General features: G+C 46.1%; 1 protein-coding gene across 1 annotated transcript; it reads left to right on the top strand.

Annotated features, from left to right (window-relative positions):
• Nucleotides 1-290: 290 nt before the first annotated feature.
• CSE1L (chromosome segregation 1 like) lies at nt 291-20,039 on the top strand. Its single transcript, XM_066198626.1, has 25 exons — nt 291-391; nt 2,491-2,586; nt 3,095-3,237; nt 4,214-4,315; nt 4,717-4,862; nt 5,151-5,241; nt 5,508-5,615; nt 6,459-6,551; nt 7,778-7,945; nt 8,040-8,169; nt 8,832-8,897; nt 10,294-10,496; nt 11,418-11,502; nt 12,264-12,325; nt 13,051-13,187; nt 13,349-13,452; nt 14,034-14,131; nt 15,018-15,168; nt 15,627-15,835; nt 16,327-16,424; nt 16,632-16,717; nt 17,360-17,441; nt 17,850-17,996; nt 18,799-19,030; nt 19,516-20,039. Exons 2-25 carry the CDS (start codon nt 2,502-2,504, stop codon nt 19,603-19,605), a joined length of 2,916 nt encoding a protein of 971 aa, XP_066054723.1. The 5' UTR covers nt 291-391; nt 2,491-2,501; the 3' UTR covers nt 19,606-20,039.
• The last annotated feature ends 384 nt before the right edge of the window (nt 20,040-20,423 follow it).

A 20,423-nucleotide genomic window follows, 5' to 3' on the forward strand; every position in this document is an offset into this window, starting at 1 on the left:
CGGGCCCCGCCGCCCCCGCTCGTTCCGGGGCTCCGGCCGGGCCCCGCCGCCCCCGCTCGTTCCGGGGCTCCGGCCGGGCCCCGCCGCCCCGCGGGTTCCGGGGCGGGCCGAGGCCGCCGCGCTCCGAGAGGCGCCGCGGGGCGCTGTGGGAAGGGCCCGGCCATTGGCCGCCGCCCAGGGAGCGCGGCGCGGATTGGCTGCCGGCGGCGCGCCCGGGGCAGGCGGGGCCGCTGATTGGCCGGGCGGGAGCGCGATGTCACCGCCCCGCGCGATGCGGTCACGGAGCCGCCGCCGCGCCCTCGCCCGGCGGTTTGAATGTGAAGCGCAGCCGGAGCGTTCGGAGCCGCCGCCGCCGCCGCCGCCGCTGCTGCCGCCGGGGGGGAGCCGCCAGGTGAGGCCGGGCCGCGCTGCCCCGCACGACGATGGGCCCGGGGCGGCCCCGTGTCCCCGCGTCCGCCCGCGCGGGAAGTCCGCGCTGCGCCGGGCGCTGGGCCCGCGGCGCGGCCACAGGCGCAGCGCACCGCGCTGGGCCCTTCCGCCCGCCCCCCGCGGGCCGCCATTGGTCCGGGGCCGCCGGGCCCGCACGGCCCGCGCTCCTCATTGGCCGCGGCCGCTGCCAATCCAGGCTGTCGGCGGGGGGGCCGAGTTACTCTGAGGGGTCTGGGGCCGCTGGGGATCCCGCCCGGCCCCGGCCCGGGCCCCGGCCCCGCCGCCCCCTCACGGCCCGGCCCGGCCCGGCCCGGCCCCGCAGGCCCGGCGCAGGACGAGCACGGCCCGAGCAGGCGTGGGCCGCCGCCGGGACCCGACCCTGCCGCGGGTGAACGGCCTGGCGGGCCGTGCGAGGGTGCGGGGCCGGTCCCCGGCGGAGAGCCGCGGGCTGCCCGGCACGGCACGGCCCGGGGAGCCGCGGGCTGCCCGGCACGGCACGGCCCGGGGAGCCGCGGGAGCGGCCGGGGTGCAGGGCCGCGCTCTGGGGAAGCGGAGCTGCCCCGGACCCTCGGGGCGCTGTCAGCATCGCTCCCGGCGGAGCGGTGTCCTGGGCGCTCCCCGGCCGGGGGGGTTCGGTCGGCGCTGGCGGAGGGATGCGCTGGTGTGGAGCTGTTCCCGGCTCCAGCCCCGGCTGGGTTTCTCTCCGTGAGCGGTCTGCGGTGACTGAAGTCAGGGATGTACTAAACACACTTCACGGGTTTACTGAGGCCTTTTCTGCAGGCACATGCCGCAACACAACACAAAGCGTCATGTCACTCCAGCTAAAATACCACCAGTGGTTTTTGTGCTGGAAAGCAAACATGAAGAGCTAGAGGAAGAGAAGGAAATAAGCGTATGTAGGTAACAGGTCAAAATATGTTGGTGGACGTGAGTTGGTGAACAGGACTACAGACGAGTAAACCCCAAAAGCAAAGGGATACATGGGAGGCAGGACTCTTCAGGTAGATTTTTACTTCTTGCGAAGTGTGTTAGGATCTGATTTTCTTATTAACATGCATTCAATTCAAGAGGATACCGCTGCTGTCTTTTAAAATGATATAGATGCCATAGCTGGCATAAAAATTGTGTCATTGAAGCTCGCTGTCTGTGCAAGCATGCTTATACAAAACTCTGTTTATTGTACTGGTGAGCAGCATGGAACAACTCCAAAGCAGGACAGGTAATTGTCAGTCAGTTTTACTAAACAGGATCTCCAGAGGAAAAATGGAAACTTTTGCTTCCTCATAACCTTTGTAGGGAATGAACTGTGCTGCTGGTGGTGGCAAGGATGGCAGGATCGATGATGATGTCCAGAGGAACGTCTCCATTAAAGCACATCTTATTGTCATAGCATTGTTGTAATTTTAATTATTCCAGTGCAAGCGGTGAAGTGAATATGTAACTGGTACAGATAAGAATATGTGTGGCAGGATTAGTAGAGAGGAGCAATATGGACTTACTGCACAGAGTCATTCTGTCAAAGATACTGCATTTAGATTATCTCCCACCCTAGTCTGAACTAATTTGGCAGGGAGGACAAACTGTCTGGCTTTGCACAGTCGTTTGTCTTTTAAAAAAGTATTTTCTTCTGAGATGTTTCTTTAATAAGGAGTATTTGGTTTTTTGAAAAAACCTTGGCTCTTCAACACACTTTGAATTGTTTTATTTACAATTATGTAGGGCAGGACTGTTCAGCTGTTTCAGTCAGGAGCAGTTTCTGGGGCTGGCAGCAGAACAAAGCAGAAGCAAATCCCTGTTGTCCTGAAGGGGCAGGAGATCCTCCTTTGGCTGGGGCTGGGTGTGTGAGCCTTTTCTGGAGTCTGGGCTCCACAGAGCAGGCACTGGCCGTTACCTGTGGCTTGGGAGGTGGGATGTTTGCAGTGCCTGGTGCGCCCCGGTTGGTGCTTGTGAGGCATTGTCAGAAAGAGCTGATGCTGCTTCTGTGGGATCTGCTGTTACATGGGTGGCTTTAGGATAGATTTTCTCATCTCTGGTTGTAACAAAACTATTTGTGGGTTTTAGGTTCTGCCAAAATGGAGCTCAGTGATGCCAATTTACAAACTTTAACTGAATATCTAAAGAAAACACTAGACCCAGATCCTGCTATAAGGCGTCCTGGTAAGTGATTCTCATGATGGAGAACAAAAAAGTTCTGTTTCTTTTTGGCTCTTCTGTCTCCGTAACAAACTTCAGTGGATATTTGTGCAATGACCTCATTACAGAAGCTCTCCATATCCTTTTAAAATGAAACGCCTCAGAAAAACTAATGAAGGATGGATATAAGTAATTGTATCTGCTTTTCGTGATTTTGTTTTTCTGTATTCTTGCTCTTTGCACTGTTGTTCAGTAATAGTACTGTAGTGCTACTCACAACAAGCCAGGGTTTACTTCTCTTGGGTTATGGCTTTCCCAGGGGTGAGGAGGGAGTATTTCCCCACCCTGCTGGGGGTCTGTCTGAGAGCTGTTGTTGACACTGAGGAGCTGTGAGAGCTTTTGTCAGACACGTTCCTGTGGAGCTCTGGGAAGTGTTAGTGTTGGGTGTTTCAAACAGGCACCTGGGAAATGGCAGGACTCCACTAGAGAGAGCAGCTCAGCTTTGGCTGACCCCCAGTGTGTTCTCTTCCAGCGGAGAAGTTCCTGGAGTCTGTGGAGGGAAGCCAGAACTATCCACTCTTACTCCTGACACTGCTGGAGAAATCACAGGAAAATGTCATCAAAGTCTGTGCTTCTGTAACGTTCAAGAATTACATTAAGAGGAACTGGAGAATTGTAGGTATCCTAGCGAGGAATTGTGCTGAGAACTGCTCATCCTTTTGAGGTACAACGGGCAGATCCACGTCCCACCCAGCTCAGTTTCATCTGTGAACCTCCTGAGGGACCCTTGGTCCAGATCATCAGTAAATGTGTTCTAATCAGTGCTGGGCCCTGGGGAGCCCCAGTAGTGACTGGTGGCGTGGATAACCATACCTTGAGCTTCTGAAATTGCTAGCTTTGATTGAAGTGTGTGCAAAGATGGCAAAAGGGGTATGAGGAGGGAAGTGGTACCAGCAGGTTTAAGGTACTCAGCACTGAGTGTCTCTCTGGAGGTGCTTTTCTCTTTTAATTGCTGGGTGATTTCTAGGTCTCTGAACTTCAGTGCTGTCATCACAGGTAATGTGACTGTCACTGCTGCCACTGGTTGGGACAAGCCCCCTCATTATTTTATTTTAGTAGAAGCTTTGCACTTTTGTACTGCATGGCACTGCAGACTGACTGGGCTTGGAGCTGATTGGTGTTTTGAACTGCTTAGATAATTCTTCGAGTCACTGTTAAGGTTTTGACTGTGTGACCTGCACCTTCATGTACAGTCTCTGGAAGGGATGGCTTGAGACAGCTCACACAAAATCATTTTCTGGGGTTGGCAGAGGTGCTGGTGTGGTGGGAGAGACTTGGTTAAATGTGGGGATTTTATTGCCATGTGCACCCTCCCTCAGCTGCTCAGTTGCTGGTCTGAAAAGTTACTCTTAGGGAAGGAGAAAAGAACTTCTTCAAAATTTTACAGAAGGAGATTATTTCTTTCAGCTTTTTTCAGATACCGCTGTTCCAGATTCATTGAAGGCAGTGTCACTAGCAGGTCTGCTTCTTAGGTTCTTCAGCATTGTAATGCTTACATAAATCAGTAAAAACAGTTGGTTTCTGAGATGCTGATCATCTCTCATTACCTAGAGAATGCTGTTATACCCATAACTTATTGTTTTCATTTCAGGTTGAGGATGAACCAAACAAAATCTGTGAATCGGACAGAATAGCCATTAAAGCCAACATAGTGCCCTTGATGCTTAGCAGCCCAGAACAAATCCAGAAGCAGGTAATATGTCATTCCTGGTGGTATCCATGAAACTTTGGGAATATTCTAAGTGTGTCTAGCGGCTATGGTTATTGGCAGAGCTCAGTTCTCTTACCAGTGAGCTCATCCTGATCCAAATAACTTCGAGGATATTGTTACAGGTATTTCTACCTACTTCAACATTTTTAGAGATAATTACTGTAAAATCTTGTAGCTAAGTTCTAACATTGGGCAGTTAAGCAGCAGTTCTAGAAAGTGAGACTGTGTGAACTTCAGGTGAGATGTTTGTGTGGAAAGCCGTAGATATTTAACCCAGTGATTTTTGCCTCGGACAAGAATACCCCAGGTTTTCTGGGGTGCGTGCGGCGTGTGGCACGAGTGCCGTGTGCTGTTCCCCCGTGATGGTTCTGTTCCCTCTGCAGCTGAGTGATGCCATCAGTATCATTGGGCGGGAAGACTTCCCCCAGAAGTGGCCAGACCTGCTGACAGAGATGGTGAATCGCTTCCAGAGCGGGGATTTCCACGTCATCAACGGCGTCCTGCGCACCGCCCACTCCTTGTTCAAACGGTACTGGGGCCAGGGCTGTGTGGGGGCTGTCAGAGCGCTCCTCAGCTGGTGTGTTTTATGCTAGGCTTCATTTTGGACATTCACAAAGCCTGTCATTGTGACTTCTGCATACACCTTTTAAATAGTTATCAAATCGTACCCCCCGCATGGATTTGATCCATGTTGTTTAATTCTTGTTTACTTGACAGTATTTGTTTCAAGGTTCAGCACAAGACAAAATTCTGAGTGAATTAATTTGGTAGTAAGTGTGAAGAGTATTCTGTTGTTCATGTGTTTCTCTCTTGTCAGGTACCGCCATGAATTTAAGTCAAATGAATTATGGACAGAGATCAAACTCGTTCTTGATGCCTTTGCTTTACCCTTGACAAATCTCTTTAAGGTATTTCTTGTTGAGTCATTTCTAAAACAAGTTTAGTGTTCTGAATTGCTTGCTGTGGATACCTGTAAAATTAAAACTCAGGAACTGTTGTTTGAAACTGTTTAAGGGCTTCAGATTAAAGTAATGAAGTGGGACCTAACAAGATTGATAAGAGGATGAAAAGTAACTGTATTTTCTGTTTAAAAAAAAAAAAGCATTCTGTGACACTTTTCAATATTTTTTGTTGGTGTGGGTTTTATACTTGATGATCTTTTATCTTCTTCTAGGCAACTATTGAACTTTGCAGCACACATGCAAATGATGCCAGTGCCCTGAAGGTTCTCTTTTCTTCCCTCATTCTAATTGCGAAGCTGTTCTACAGTTTAAATTTTCAGGTGAATCTCCTTCTTCTTGGGATAGTTTTCTTTGTTCTGAAGAAGCTGTTACTATAGAATTCATTTGAGGCAGCCTGTAAGGCCATGCTTTGTGGCAAAGGGAGAAATCACTGGTGCATCTGCTGGAGAAAAGCACAGTAAGGAAGGGTCATTTAAGCCATTGCCTTGGCCCTATGTGAACCAGTTCAGGAGAGTCTGAGCTGGCATTGCCCCGGGGGGTGTTGTATGGGGCCTCTGAGTAGGAGCTGGGAAAGGCAGGAGTCCAGTGCCGGAGTTTGTGTTCCCCTTTATGAACGTGTCTGTACTGGCAGGAACTGCGTCCCTTACCTGTAGCTCTGTGGCACTGGAGCACAGTAATTCTGGAGCAGTGGGACTTGTCTGGGTTTGCAATCAGATCTACATCCTGGACATGACTAAGTGTGCTCTGTGGAAAATGGTAAAAAGCTCCCTTGCTGAGGTGACGTTTATTTAGTGTCTCAACGTGGATGTGAGTCTGTGGAGTGTGATTGTGCCTGGGTTCCTTGGGCTGTTCTTCCACAGAGGGCAAAAGAACAAGCTGGAGTTAAAAAGGCTTGTGCTCTCTTGTTCTGAGAGTGAGAGGTGATAAGGCTCATTGATTATAACAGTGTGAGCTGTTTAGAGTCTAAGCAGCTAGTTCATTTGGGCTCTGCCAGAACAATTGTTTGGGAAGAGGAAGGGGCACTGTTTCAATTTGAAGATTGTTTTCCACAGGTTATTGTCCGTCAGTAGATGATAAGGTGAATGCACTACTTCCAGTGTAGGTACGTTATTTGAGCAGTACAGTCAGAAATTAAAATGAAGATTTGTGCTTTCCCTTCACAGGATCTTCCTGAGTTTTTTGAAGATAACATGGAAACGTGGATGACAAACTTTCATAGCCTTTTAACTTTAGATAATAAACTCTTGCAGACTGATGTAAGTACTGCATAAACCCCCTGGTTTGCATCTGTAGGGGAGAGGGTGGGCTGACAACATAGGTCTAATTCTGAACAATGCAGTGGTTTCTTGGGGGCAAACAAAGGAGTAGAATGACTGTAAGAAAATGGAATTTGAGAGAAGGTTCTTTGCTGTCTAAGGAATTTGAGGTTCAGTTCTTCAAGTTGTGTGACAGTTACAGGTATACCCAGCTGTGCACAGAAATCAAACTACCCATACTCACCGCTGAGTTGATTCTTTCAAGAACAGCTGCTGAAGTAACCTGGCCATTGGCATCACAGGGCTCAGGTTTTCTGCACCTTGCAGCTGGTTCTTGCACCATGTTCTAGAAAACAGGGTGTCTTAAAGGACTTGAAACAACTGAACACAGAGGGCAGGACATCTCTTAAGTACTTCAGCATTTGCTGTCCCGGTCTGCTTAAAGAATCAGTAATTTCTCTGGTGAAAGCTGATAGCAGGGCAGCAAAGCTCCAGTTATTTTTGTGCACGTTTTCTGCATTTTAAGTGCTGATGTCTTCCAGATACAGCACAATAGTTTGCCACTTGATGGAGCCAAAAGAACAATAAATTTCTTGACAACATATGGAGAGGCTTATTAAGTGTACGTTGAGCTCTATTTACCCTGCAGCTAAAAGAAGCTTTGCTGCTCTTTTGTCTTGTGTCTGTGGGCTGCTCCCAGCACAAGCAGGGGTGCAGCTGAACTGGGACAGGCAGGAAAGCTGAAAGGTGGAGGGAAGAGGGGCAGACAGAACTGGGGTGCCGTTTGGTTGCTGTTTTTATTTCCAGCTCAATCTCCCAGTTCACACTGTGGTTCCACAAACATCTCTGCTCATCTGGGGAAGGGGAGGGAGCTACAACTACTCCAATTAAGGAATCATGATTTGGTGCCTTCTAAGCATGTTTTCAATGCCCTGTGTTGTCATTTTTGTATTACATTTGTAAATTAATTTTGTGTGAACTATTGTGTCTGCTTTCAAGTGCACAGTACCTTGATCTGAAATGCAGGTATGGTATCTAACTTGAAGAGCAGTTTGGGTACAGATCAGCAAAATACAGCAGTTCTAGGGACATGGGGGGATTTCTTTCACCTGTTTAGGACATGGTAAAAGGGTGTGTAGATATTTCACTTAAATGCATTGATACTTGTAATGTTTAAGGAGTGTTGAAGTTTGGATGTTTAAGTTCTTAGTTTTCTCTTATGTGAGGATGAAGAGGAAGCTGGATTACTGGAGCTCTTGAAATCACAGATTTGTGATAATGCTGCTTTATATGCTCAAAAATACGATGAAGAATTCCAGCCCTACCTGCCTCGTTTTGTAACAGCAATCTGGAATCTGTTAGTCACCACAGGCCAGGAAGTGAAGTATGACTTGGTGAGTTGCTAAAATCCCATCTTGTCAAGTTTGATAATAAATTAGAAATGGATGAGTCATGCTGAAGTTTTGTGTTCTGTTTGTGGTGCTGTAGCTGGTCAGTAATGCAATCCAGTTTCTGGCCTCAGTTTGTGAGAGACCACATTACAAGCATCTGTTTGAAGACCAGAATACGCTGACAAGCATCTGTGAAAAAGTTATTGTTCCCAACATGGAATTCAGAGGTAACTTTCTGAGCCTTAAATTTTGAAAAAACTTCAGAAATCTAACTAATTATCGTGACGTGTTGCTTTGCAGAGCTAAGAATTGAGGATTCCCTCTTGTGTACCTTAGTGCTAGATTCAAACCCAAGTTTCTGCAGCAGATTGCTGTCCCCTGGGCTTTGTAGAATTGTATGAATATACCTAACTTTTCATGTTGAAATCCCAGTGGAGGAAGTCTAGGTCATGTGCCACCAATAAATTTCTACAATTGAAGTGAGTATCTGAATAATTCAAGGAGCCGAAATAGGCAGGGATATCACACCTACTGAATTGTAGTGTTTAGTTCTCCAGGTTTGGATGGCTCATATTGATCCTATATTTTAAATGCAGTGACAATGCACTGCAGTGACGCTTCTCTCTCTTAAGTCTATGACTCTGAAAGCCTCCTCAAATACACCTGCTGTTGAGTATGTGTTAGAGGTTTTTCTTTGAATCAATACATCGGCCCATGGGTATGAAAGACCAATTTGTGGGACAGGAGCTAAACAAGACTAGTCTGCTAATTAATATTAATGTTATAGAAAGGTCCTTGGGAAAAAATAGCAAGTTGATAATGATACACCCTTTTACCATAAAAACCAGAGACTTCAGTACTTCACCTTCCATGTATTTTGTATTTTCAGCGGCTGATGAAGAAGCATTTGAAGATAATTCTGAAGAGTATATAAGAAGGGATTTGGAAGGATCTGGTAATCCACAGATTTATACTAAGAATACTTGGTCTTTAAATACAGCTCTAAAGAGCTGAAGCAATTTACTGAAGCTTTTATAACTTCATTTTGAAATTGAGAAGGTTTCCACACAGCACCCCCAGCTGGGTTTTATCCAGTCCGTGATCAAGGCTGCTGTCACGATATGCTCCTCACAGTGCCTTGCTGGTTTGAGCAATGTTTGTATTGGGCCTTTGCCTTAATTGGATTGGTATGTCTTCTGCACTGCCCACATTCTCATTTCAGCAAACACAGCCTGTAAGTCAATCCGGAGTAGTAGCCAGTTGTGTATTTAGTTCCTGTGTGTGGAGTTTTAAATAACAGGGAGAGACTCCTGATGTTTCAAGTGAACTTGTGCCTGGGGTTGCCTGCAGGCTGTGCTCAGGCCAGCTGGCCAGCAGCCAGGCTGGGACGTGGCCTGTGTTCAGAGCAGCCAGACCTGGCCCTGTGGGACAGTCTGCCCACAGCACTTCACTGACACTTCTGGAGTGATGGCATTTCCTAGTAGCTTGAAGAAATTACTCTGCGCTTGCAGTGGAGGACACAATTGGAGGAAACAATTTTGAACTTTTTTCAAGAAAACATCATTCTTATCCAGGATTGGCTGCATTTTAGGTATTTGTGAAGTTTTTTACAAACACGTCCTGTCAGGTGTGGCGGGCCTTGTGCTCCAGCCTGCTGCAGTCTGCTGGGGGAGAGAGTGGGAGGGGTGAAAGTAGAAGACTCATGGATAAAGACAGTTTAGGTGAGAGAAGAGTAAGGAGGGGGGAGAGAAGTTACTGACTCGCCACTGCCCACAGGCAGACACTTGCCCAGCCTGTCCCTGAGCAATGGCTACTTCCCCAGTTTTTATTTCTGAGCACGTCACACGGCGTGGAAGGTCCTGCTGGTCAGTTTGGAGATGCCCAGGTTGTTCCCTCGCAGCTCCTTGCCTGCCCCAGGCTGGGAAGGCCAGGCAGGAGGAAGAGGAAGGAAGGCCTGACCCTGTGACAGTGCCCTTCAGCAGCAGCCACACCTGGGTATTCCCAGCAGCTTCAGTCATGGGTACCAAACGCGGCCCCCGTGCGCCTCTGGGGGGAAAACGAGCTCCCCGCGGCCAGAGCCTGTACGTTTGGTGCAGGAGGCCGGTGCCAGCCCTGCCTGGCTGCTGCCTCTGCTCAGGGCAGCTGGCCCTTCTCCCTGGTGTACAGGCAGCCCAGCTGTGACGGGAAATAAAGGGCTTGCACCTGTTCTTACACAGCAGTGTGCAGGGTTGCAGTAATTCGTACGGGGTGTGGCTGTGACTTGAGAAGCTGTTATTGGTTTATGTTTATGTTTGTTAATATGAAAAGCTGTCTGCTTTCTCATATCCTAAAAAACTTTGGTTCTCGTGCAGATATTGACACCAGGCGCAGAGCAGCTTGTGATCTGGTCAGAGGCTTGTGCAAATTTTTTGAAGGACCTGTGACAGGGATTTTTTCTGGATATGTTAATTCTATGCTGCAAGAATATGCAAAGAATCCATCTGTTAACTGGAAGCACAAAGATGCAGCCATTTACCTTGTAACGTCTTTGGCATCCAAAGCTCAAACACAGAAGGTACTTGTCCATTGTATTCTTCGTGTTCAGATGTTACAGTGCAGATGCTGCTGCTGTTTGTTTAAGCTCCTTTGGGAAGGGAGTAACTGTGCGTGCAGTGGTTCCTGCTGATGAAGGGAAAAGCTGCCCCTTGTATAGTCCTGTCACAGCTGGTGGTGTGTGACCTGCAGGTCGAGGGGCACAGTGTGGGGAGGCCTGACTGGCCAGACAAAACCAAACTGCCTCAGCTCTGCAGCCTCTGAGTGCTCCTGAGCTGGTCTGGGAGCCATGGAGGGCAAATAGAGCTTTACAAAGATGATCAGAAGTTCAGCAGACTCAAAGGAATTCAAATGACTCTTGGAGTTCTTGTCATGGTATTTCCCAGCGTTTCCTGCTGCTCGAATGTTTGGTTTGTGAATGACACGTGAATGCTGATGATGGCTGGGGAGAAAGCAACTAACAGGCTGGAGACCTTGAAAAGGCACAGCTGGGCTAACCTGTACCTGCAAACAAGCACTGCATCAAATGATACTTCTGGATACTTCAGCCGCTGTTACAGTTCAAAACTCAGTGTCTTTACACTTGAGGCAAACAGAGTAAAACGTGTACATCATTTTATGCAATTTTGCTGAAGGTTCTCAGTCTTTTCCTGAGGCCAGGTGTATGTGCTGCCCAGCAGTTGTTAGTGATGTGTAATGGGAACCAGCCTGGTGGCATTTGGGAAACTGCAAAGTTTGTGTCTTTTTCTGTGCTATTTAATGGCAAATATGGACTAATTTAGAACACTTCATTGAAAAATCTCCATCCAAGAGTCCTGGTTTAAAAAGAGGTTGTGTTTTTTGTAAGAAAAAACTTATAGTATTTTTTTTTAAAATGAGTAAAAAAACAAGCAGTTTATATGTCAGCATATAAAAATAAGAATTGTTTTTTTGCTTCTTCCAGCATGGAATAACACAGGCCAATGAACTCGTTAATCTGACAGAATTCTTTGTGAATCACATTCAACCTGACTTAAAGTCTGCTACTGGTAAGTTAATACTAACTTTAAAATGGTATTTTTGTGATATATCATAACCTTGACAGCAACCATTGCTTGCGAAGTCTCAAGCACTCCTTTACCAGCACGATCTCTGAGACAGGCTGTTCACACCTGGCACAGAGTAATTCATTTTTGTTTGGCCAGCAGGGCAGGAGCTGTTACAGCAAGGTGGATTGGCACCTTACCACCTGCTCTCTGCAAGGTCAGGGCATGGATGCACGCGGTTGCTATCAGCTTCGTGCTTACACTTGTTGAATCAAAGTAATTTTATTTCTGTATTTGAGACCTTATGGTCAGCTTCTATGCTCTACAAAACCCTGAGAAGTTAAAATACTGAGGCCAGGCTGTGACCTGTACAGCCCTTTTTGATGAGGCTGTGAATGTCTAGATTTAAACCACATCGTTTATTTTGTACTTCAACAATTATCTTACTGTATCTGAAGCACAGTGGGTTGTCTCGAAATGTGTAGTTGAAAGCTGCTAAAAATGAAACCAGAATCTGAAATGTCATCTGAGCTGGACTGTACTTGTGATGGTACTGGGATGTGATTTGTACCTAAAACTGATATTCCAGCAGTGCCCATACCAAAGTGCAGGAACCAAGAAATGCAGAAAAACATTTTCTGTATTATCTTCCACAGGGGAAAATTATTACTTAGTGTCAGGTGTCACCTGTATACATAGTACATGTTCAGTCATCACAGTTGTATGAGAAGGATCAACGAAGTTTGCATATTTTTCTATTTCAGTGAATGAATTCCCTGTGCTAAAAGCAGATGGTATCAAGTATATCATGATTTTTAGGAACCAAGTAAGTTTTTATTTCACTCTTATGGGAAAACATATTGTAGGTTGTTACTTTATACTTGCCAAGCCTAATTTATTGCACTTGGCCATATGCTAACTCAACAGGTGTTTGATAGTCATATACAACACTTCATGCTGAATCTTTAGCTTAGAAAGTAAATTATATTGTTATAAATATCCAATTAACATGTAGTCTGTATGCTGTCCATATGCTGTGGGAACACTGAATATCTTAGCTGCTTAATTCTGTGACACACTCAGACATTTCCAAGTCAGTGTTAGTCCAAATACCCCTGATGGCTTGTGTCATTGCAGTAGTTGTTACTGAGTACAGCAGTTTTGTCCTTTACCTTTTCTGATTCGTGAGATGGGGTGAGAAAATACATCACCTTTATTCAATTCCTATGAAATATCTGTGATTTGGGGTTTTTAAGCCTTGATATTTTTCATTACCTGTTAAGCCAAAGTAAAATGTAAAGGGAAATACCCATTAGGATTATCTGCACTTAGTGCTAATCCATTGTACCACTGGTGTTCAGGGGAAGAACAGGAGCAGTGACAGGAGCAGCTGCCTCCTGGTTGTCAAGATGTGAAGTGGCAGCAGGAGGAGCCTCCCAAAATCCTTCCCTGTGCCAAGCTCTGCCTGCCACTGATGAGCTTGCTTGTGCTCTAGGGTTGAACCATCTGTGTTTTTGAATGTACTTCTGATTTGTTGTTACACTTTTGTAGGTACCAAAAGAACAACTGCTGGTGTCTATTCCTCTCCTAATCAATCATCTCCAAGCAGAAAGCATTGTGGTCCATACCTATGCAGCCCATGCTCTTGAGAGACTGTTTACCATGAGAGGGACAAATAATGCTACCCTGTAAGTGTTCAAGCAGAAATAAATCCATTGCTACGCAGACTTTGTGTGTTAGGGGTGAGAAATACCTGTAGGGAATCCTTTGTGCGATATATTCTGGATTGTGTAAGGCTTGAAGTTTGTGACTCTGTTTCATCATTAAAGAGCTGTGTTTCACTTCACAGCATTACAGCTGCAGAAATGGCACCCTTTGTAGAAGTGCTGCTAACAAACCTCTTCAAAGCTCTGACGCTTCCTGGCTCATCTGAAAACGAGTACATTATGAAAGGTAAATGCCTGATGAGTCCTGCAATATAAGAATGACTTGGTTAACCTGAGGTAAAGGCTTACAGTTGCAGGTTCCTGATATTTTTACCTGCCAAACCCATTTTATGCAGATGTGTTGAAGAGCCTGCAGTTACTTGTCAGGCGGTATCAAGTCATCCTTGACTAAACTGAAGGTACCAAAGAGAGACAGCAGACATAATGGTGCTGTGGGCAGTAATTTCTCACGTGGCAGTCCTGCAGTCAGGCCAGCTGCCTGGTCCTGGGGAGGAGATGTGCCCGTGGCTAGTGAGAGGAGAGATCCGATCGCGGCTAGGATGGTGCCGAGGTCTGAGGCTTGCCCAGGACACGTGATGGCCTTGGTGAAGTTGTTTAATCTCCTGTGTTCATCTGCAGAATGGGAAAGCTTTGTTTTGTGCTTTGTCACGATTGTAGACTGAATGTTCTTGCAGCAGGTGCTCTTTCATTCTGTACCTAATTCCTTGGGATCCTATTTTAACAGTAAAAGATGAAGGATTTAGGCATATGTTGAGCGGCAGAAGTGTATTTTGTCTTCAGAAGCTAAAATTTTCCATTTATTTGCAGCCATCATGAGGAGTTTTTCTCTGCTACAGGAGTCCATAATCCCATACATCCCTTCTGTCATCACACAGCTCACACAGAAACTGCTGGCTGTCAGTAAGGTAAAGAAACAGAGAGAAGGATCACCTTTAACCTTTTACTTTCCACCTTTTAGAGCAGTCTTGCAGAGGACCTAGGTGTACCTTGGTGGTGGTGTTCAGTTAGAATAGTCTAAGCAGTTCAATATTTTCTGACACAGCTAATTGGAAACAGCACTCTAGTGAGGTGCTGCCTTCCTTTTAGAACATATTCCCAGATCATTCTCCCTGCTTTCGTCTGGAATTTAGAAGCAGCATTTGAACTCTTGCTGTGCTGCTAGTTTGTTGTAGTACAGTGCTTGCTTGTGCAAAGGCCACCAGTACCATAATCTGGTTTTATCACAACTCCTGTTTTCTTTGCCCATGAAACTTCTGAAGCTAATAATAATTGGCATTCAAATGTGGGATTGAATTAAATAAATTACCTTCTGCTTTTGGTGGGTAAAATTCTCTTAGTTTTTTATTTAGACTTGCCAAAGTCTTAACCATTGACAACAGGGAATGATTTAGAATACCTTCATCAACTGTCCAGAAAACTACTTCTCTGTACAGTTGAAACTCAACTGCAGCTTATAAGGAGTATTCAATAGAGAATTGACTGGACACTTAGAAGATTGAAAAATAACCTTTTTCTGGTTTTTGTTCTGTGATATTTTAACTGTTTGCTCGTTTGTATAGAGCTTCTGAAAAACACTTGCTACAAGAAAACTCCTCCCCTTTATGCTTTAGAGGTTTTTATGTTTGCTTCTATCTGTGGAATTAACTTTGAAAGCATATCAATACATAAGTTACAAGTATCCTTAGTCTGAATCGCTGCTTTATTCTTCAGTTGAAAAAAAAACACATGTAGCAAAATAAGTGACTTGTCTGCAGGTTTGGATTGATTCACCTGTTTGTAACTTGTTTCCAGAATCCCAGCAAACCCCACTTCAACCATTACATGTTTGAGTCCATCTGCCTGTCCATCAGGATAACGTGCAAGGCCAACCCAGAGGCCGTGGGGAGCTTTGAGGAGGCTTTGTTCCTGGTGTTCACAGAGATCCTGCAGAACGATGTGCAGGGTGAGGACAGTCACTCACTGCCTGTGCTCTCTCACTGGGGCTGGCTGCTAGGATTTACCCTATGGCATGGGAAATTCAAGGGGAGAAACAGCATTTTCGCCGTCTGAAAGGGTTTGGATTGCTCCATAGGGTATGCCAACAACATCCAGTTATTTCAAATAGCATTTCTGAAAACACCTAGCAGCCACTACTCCAAAGCCTCTTAATACTATTCTTAATCCTATTGCCTTGTTTCTGCTAGTTTGTTTTTTATGTTCTGAGACATCAACGGGTGGAGGAAATAGAAAGTGTATAAGTGCAGTGCTTGCTAATTTTTGGAATAATTCCGTTTGGGAAGATATGTTTCTTCAGCGGTTTACTGAAATCTTTGTGGCAATACCATAGAACTGTGGGTTCAGTCCATTGACAGGCGGTTTCTGGGACCTGACAGTGACCAGGTTGTATCGTTTCTCTTCCAGAGTTCATTCCCTATGTGTTTCAAGTGATGTCCCTACTTCTCGAAATGCATAAGAACGAAATCCCGACGTCGTACATGGCGCTGTTCCCCCACCTGCTGCAGCCAGTTCTGTGGGAGAGGACAGGGAACATTCCCCCTCTGGTCAGGCTCCTGCAGGCGTACCTGGAGCGCGGCGCCAGCACCATCGCCAGCGCCGCCGCCGACAAGATCGTGAGTCTGGGCCAGGGTCAGCCCGGGCAGCCCCTGGGCTTACGGCCTGGGACGGCTCCACCAAACCAGCCGCACTGGTGCTCCGCTGGGCGCTGCCGCGCAAACTAATACTCGGAATGTGGCTTTTCCGCTGCTTTTCCGATACGCGGATAGGATGAATTCCAGGCTGTCGTGCTGTGGCCGGCTGAGATGGAAAATTCCTGCTCTTAGTTCTTGCAGGCAGATAAGTTTCCACAGTTTTCCTGTCTTGTTTGCCTCATGTTAAACACGTGGATAGTAAGAACTCTCAGGTTCTGTTCAGAACAGTCTTGAGAAGAGTGAGTGAGAAGCCAAAATGTGTCTTCCATGGCCTGAACCACAGAAACTAAATCCTGGCTTAGGTTGTGAAGGCTTTTGCCTTGGCTTTATGCCTTAAATGGTCATGGTCAATTTTCTGGTAAGTCACAGGTGAAGAATTGTTGTCTAGGGTTTTATATCTGCTTTTCTTGCAGCCTGGATTGTTAGGTGTGTTCCAGAAGTTGATTGCCTCCAAAGCTAATGATCATCAAGGGTTCTACCTTCTAAACAGTATCATCGAGCACATGCCTCCGTGAGTACGGGCTGAAATTACACTGAAAGCTAACTTCTGTAGACTTTCATTATGAAGTGTACGAACATGCCAAATGTTCATTTTTAACAACTGAAAACATCACATTTTTCAGTCAAACAGATTTGAAGAATTCTATACGTGTTTTCTGTGAAGTGGCATCAGTAAAATCCTAGTGTGAGTTGAATAACTATCCCTTTAAATTTCCAGTGAATCTGTTGACCAGTACAGGAAACAGATCTTCATTCTGCTATTCCAAAGACTTCAGAATTCCAAAACAACAAAATTTATCAAAAGTAAGTTCCTTGCTCTGTGGAAAGCTCTGGTGACTGCAGCAGTTCAGAGGTGCAGCTGCACAGGACAAGTGTCCTGTTGTGTCCCCTGGATACGTGGATGGAGGGATGGTGGTGACAGTCACTGCTCAAACTCTGCAGTGTCCATTACTTAACCCCGTACAATCTGGTTAATGTCACCTGATAGGAACAAGAATTATAGAGTTGCTTATAATGGACTTCCACAAAAAAAGTTGAAGTGGTGCTTTTAATACACTGCACCTCTGCAAAGGGGCTCATACCTCAGAGTCTGCACTGTGTGAAGTTTTCTGCTAAAAGTAGAGTTTTTGAAAGAGTTTCTTTGGTTCTTGATCTAAAAAAAATGCAAATGGCTTTTCTAATGCCTTTTTACAACTGCTATAAGGGGAAAAGGAATGACTCTTGTCTTGTTGTACCACCTTGTTTTTGTGTTGTGGGATGTGAAAAGATGAGGTTTTAGGCAAATTTCAAGGCAGCAAGTTCATGTACTTCACTTAAACTGAACGTGTATAAAGACTGCCATTTCTGTCCTCTGGAAAAACTTGCTGGAATGTATTTTGCTGCTGACTCTAAAGCTATTCGTTTGTTTTCATGTTGAGTCTTACTTTGACTTTCTACTTGTTACAGGTTTCCTTGTCTTCATTAACTTGTATTGTGTAAGATACGGGGCATTAGCTCTGCAAGAAATATTTGACAGCATACAGCCAAAGTGAGTATGTTTTGTTTGTTTGGGTTATATTTAATACTGCTGTTATTTTTATCTTTTGAAGTAAGACAGAGTTGTCTCTAGCTAGACTGTCAGACTACATTTATCACTAATCTGACTCACCAAATGTTTCTCTTAATGTGGTTCATTGATTTATCTAGAAAGTCTTACTTTTCTGAATTTCTGACCACAGTTCCTCACTGACAGTGAGAAGATTATAAAAAGGAAAGATTGCTGGTTTTAGTTGTTACCCTTTGTGAAAAGTTTGTACGTGCAAATGTCTATTGGAACAGGCATCATTAACAAATGATCTGGTCGTCTCTATTTCCTAGTGATTCATACTGTTTCTGGTTTTTGTCACCACAAGGCTGATAAGGCTTTCTAACATGTTTTCTCTCAATGCCACCACAGGATGTTTGGAATGGTGTTGGAGAAAATTATAATTCCTGAAATCCAGAAAGTGTCTGGACAAGTTGAAAAGAAAATCTGTGCTGTTGGCATTACAAAAATATTAACAGAATGTCCTCCCATGATGGACACAGAGTACACCAAGCTGTGGTAGGTACCACACTCGGTCAGGTTGTGCTGGCGAGGCTGTGTGAGTTACTGAAGGTGTGAGCTCAGACTCCGTTGTGATCTCCTCAGGCTCACACTGCTGCTGTAGGCCTCTCCTACTGCTTCTGTTTCTCAACAAACGAAACTGTATTTTCAAAGGGGATGGCAGCTCTGGTCGGAGATGGTTTCGATGGAGTTGGCCTGGATTTGGCTAGCTGGAACTGCATTTAGGGAAATACACTGCTGTCCTCCAGCAGTGTACTCTTTCTGAAAAGCTAGGCACAGTTTTGGCTTCAGTCTAGCCAGGAGACCTGAGCATATTCATGACCTGACAGAGAAACTGTAATATCTTAGCTTGAGAGGGGAATTTTGGGGGAAGCTACCAGGGAAGTTGGATTGTCAACCAGTCCAGCAGCCTGGCATGGCAGGTAGTTTGAATTTGATGACAATCACTGGATCCCAGACTAGATCCCCAAAGTAGAATTTTTTTTTTTAATGTACTTAGAGCAACGTTGTGCTCTGGAAAACCATTGCTCTTTTTAGGTATGTTTCATGAAGTTTCACCTGAAAATGCATACATCGCTCATGCTGTTGGTAGGAGTGCCCACACTGTGCCTGTAAAATATTCAGACCCACAGCTTTCTGGTCCAGTGTACCTTGGGCACTTAGAATTTCAGTAGCCAAGCCAGTACCTGCAAAGGCTAAATCATAAGGGGTTCCAAACAATTTGAGCTTCCTTGTGCCATACACCCTGTCCTAACGTATTTTAAGCCCTCCAATTTTGCCCTCCCCTGTTTGCTCCCAGGATTCCTTTGCTGCAGGCCCTCATTGGCCTCTTTGAGCTGCCTGAGGATGACACGATCCCTGATGAGGAGCACTTCATTGACATAGAGGATACTCCAGGCTATCAGACTGCCTTCTCCCAGCTGGCCTTTGCTGGGAAGAAAGAACACGATCCTGTGGGTCAAATGGTGAACAATCCCAGGATCCACCTGGCACAGTCTCTCCACAAACTGTCCACAGCCTGCCCAGGCAGGGTAGGTGACTCGTACACTTGCTGATGCTGCACTCTGCAGAGAGAAATGCCTTTGTGAGAACGGGTCTCTTGGCTAATACTTGATGATCAGCGAAATGAGCTGGGTCATAAGCAGAACGCAGGGTGGTGCTGTGTTCTGTTCTTTATTGGGATAGAGCTTCCGTAAGGTTTTTCCTCAGGAGCCTTAGAAAGGCCTTATTTTCACAGCACTTAATTGTGCAATAAGCTCAAATGTGCCATTTTTAAGAGGAATATTTACACACTTGACGGTGTATAACAAATACGTGTCCGAAGGTCAGGGGGTTGCACGTGCTTGGGGAATTCAGGCAGCTCACACAGAGTTAGGCAAGGTGAGTGTACATTAACCCTTTTGGCCCATAGCTTTGGGAAGTGAAGATTGCCTGAGAGACGAGCTGTTTTCCCTGGGGTAACTGCAGCGGGGGGTTCCTGCCTCACCCACTGACACCTCTCTGTCTGTGCTTGCAGGTTCTGTCCATGCTGAGCACCAGCCTGAACGCAGAGGCATTGCAGTATCTCCAAGGATACCTCCAGGCTGCCAGTGTCAGTCTGCTCTGAACCGCAGACACTCCACCGGCAGGATCAAAGGCTGGTTTGTTACGCAGGAGGTTGACACTGACTTTTTTATGGCAGAGCTCAGACAAAACGGAAAAGCTGCTTGAAATTGTGTTGCAGATTCCATCTTGTTACAAGTGTGGCTTTCGGCTGAACCTGAGGAGTTTGGTGGTTTGTGTACTCATAGATAAAGGTGGCTAACTTCCATTCCCAGTTTAATTTCAGAGGGAATAGTGATAGCAGTTTGTTATGGATCGATTTTAAATCTGCATCTGCAGCGTTTGGATCATACCTGGAAACGTGTGGAGAGCACTGGCTGTAGAAACTCACTTCAGTCACTAAAATTCCTTTTCATTTTAATGTTGTCCTTTGTATTTCTTTTGTCTTTCCTTAAACTTTATCTAAATTGTGAATAAATAAGAAATACTTGTTTAAAATGCCTGTCACTGTGCACTTACTGTTTTAGAAGAATATGGTTGTTTTAAAAAATGATGTTTTACACTTACATCTGTGGGTGGGTTCCTGCCAGCTGTGGGCTCGTTCCTGCCAGCTGTGGGTGTTCCTGCCAGCTGTGTGCAGCTGCGCACGCCAGGGCTGCGGCCTTGTGCCGGGCCGTGTCTGTCCCAAGGCTCCTGCAGGTCCGACGTTACCGGGACTCCCTGTGGGTCTTCCTACAGCTGGACCCACTTTTCCTTCCCACCCGTGTTTTGAGATGTGGGACTTTCCTCTGTTAAAAAGGAAAATCCCGCCCCGGCCCTGCGCCGGCCCCGCTGGTGACCGCCCCCGGCACGGCTGTGCCCGCTCGTCTCACGGTTCTTCTC

The sequence above is a fragment of the Chamaea fasciata genome, unplaced genomic scaffold (assembly GCF_029207755.1).
Source record: "Chamaea fasciata isolate MVZ Bird 193981 ecotype frontalis unplaced genomic scaffold, bChaFas1.0.hap1 SCAF_17, whole genome shotgun sequence".
NCBI lineage: Eukaryota > Metazoa > Chordata > Aves > Passeriformes > Sylviidae > Chamaea > Chamaea fasciata.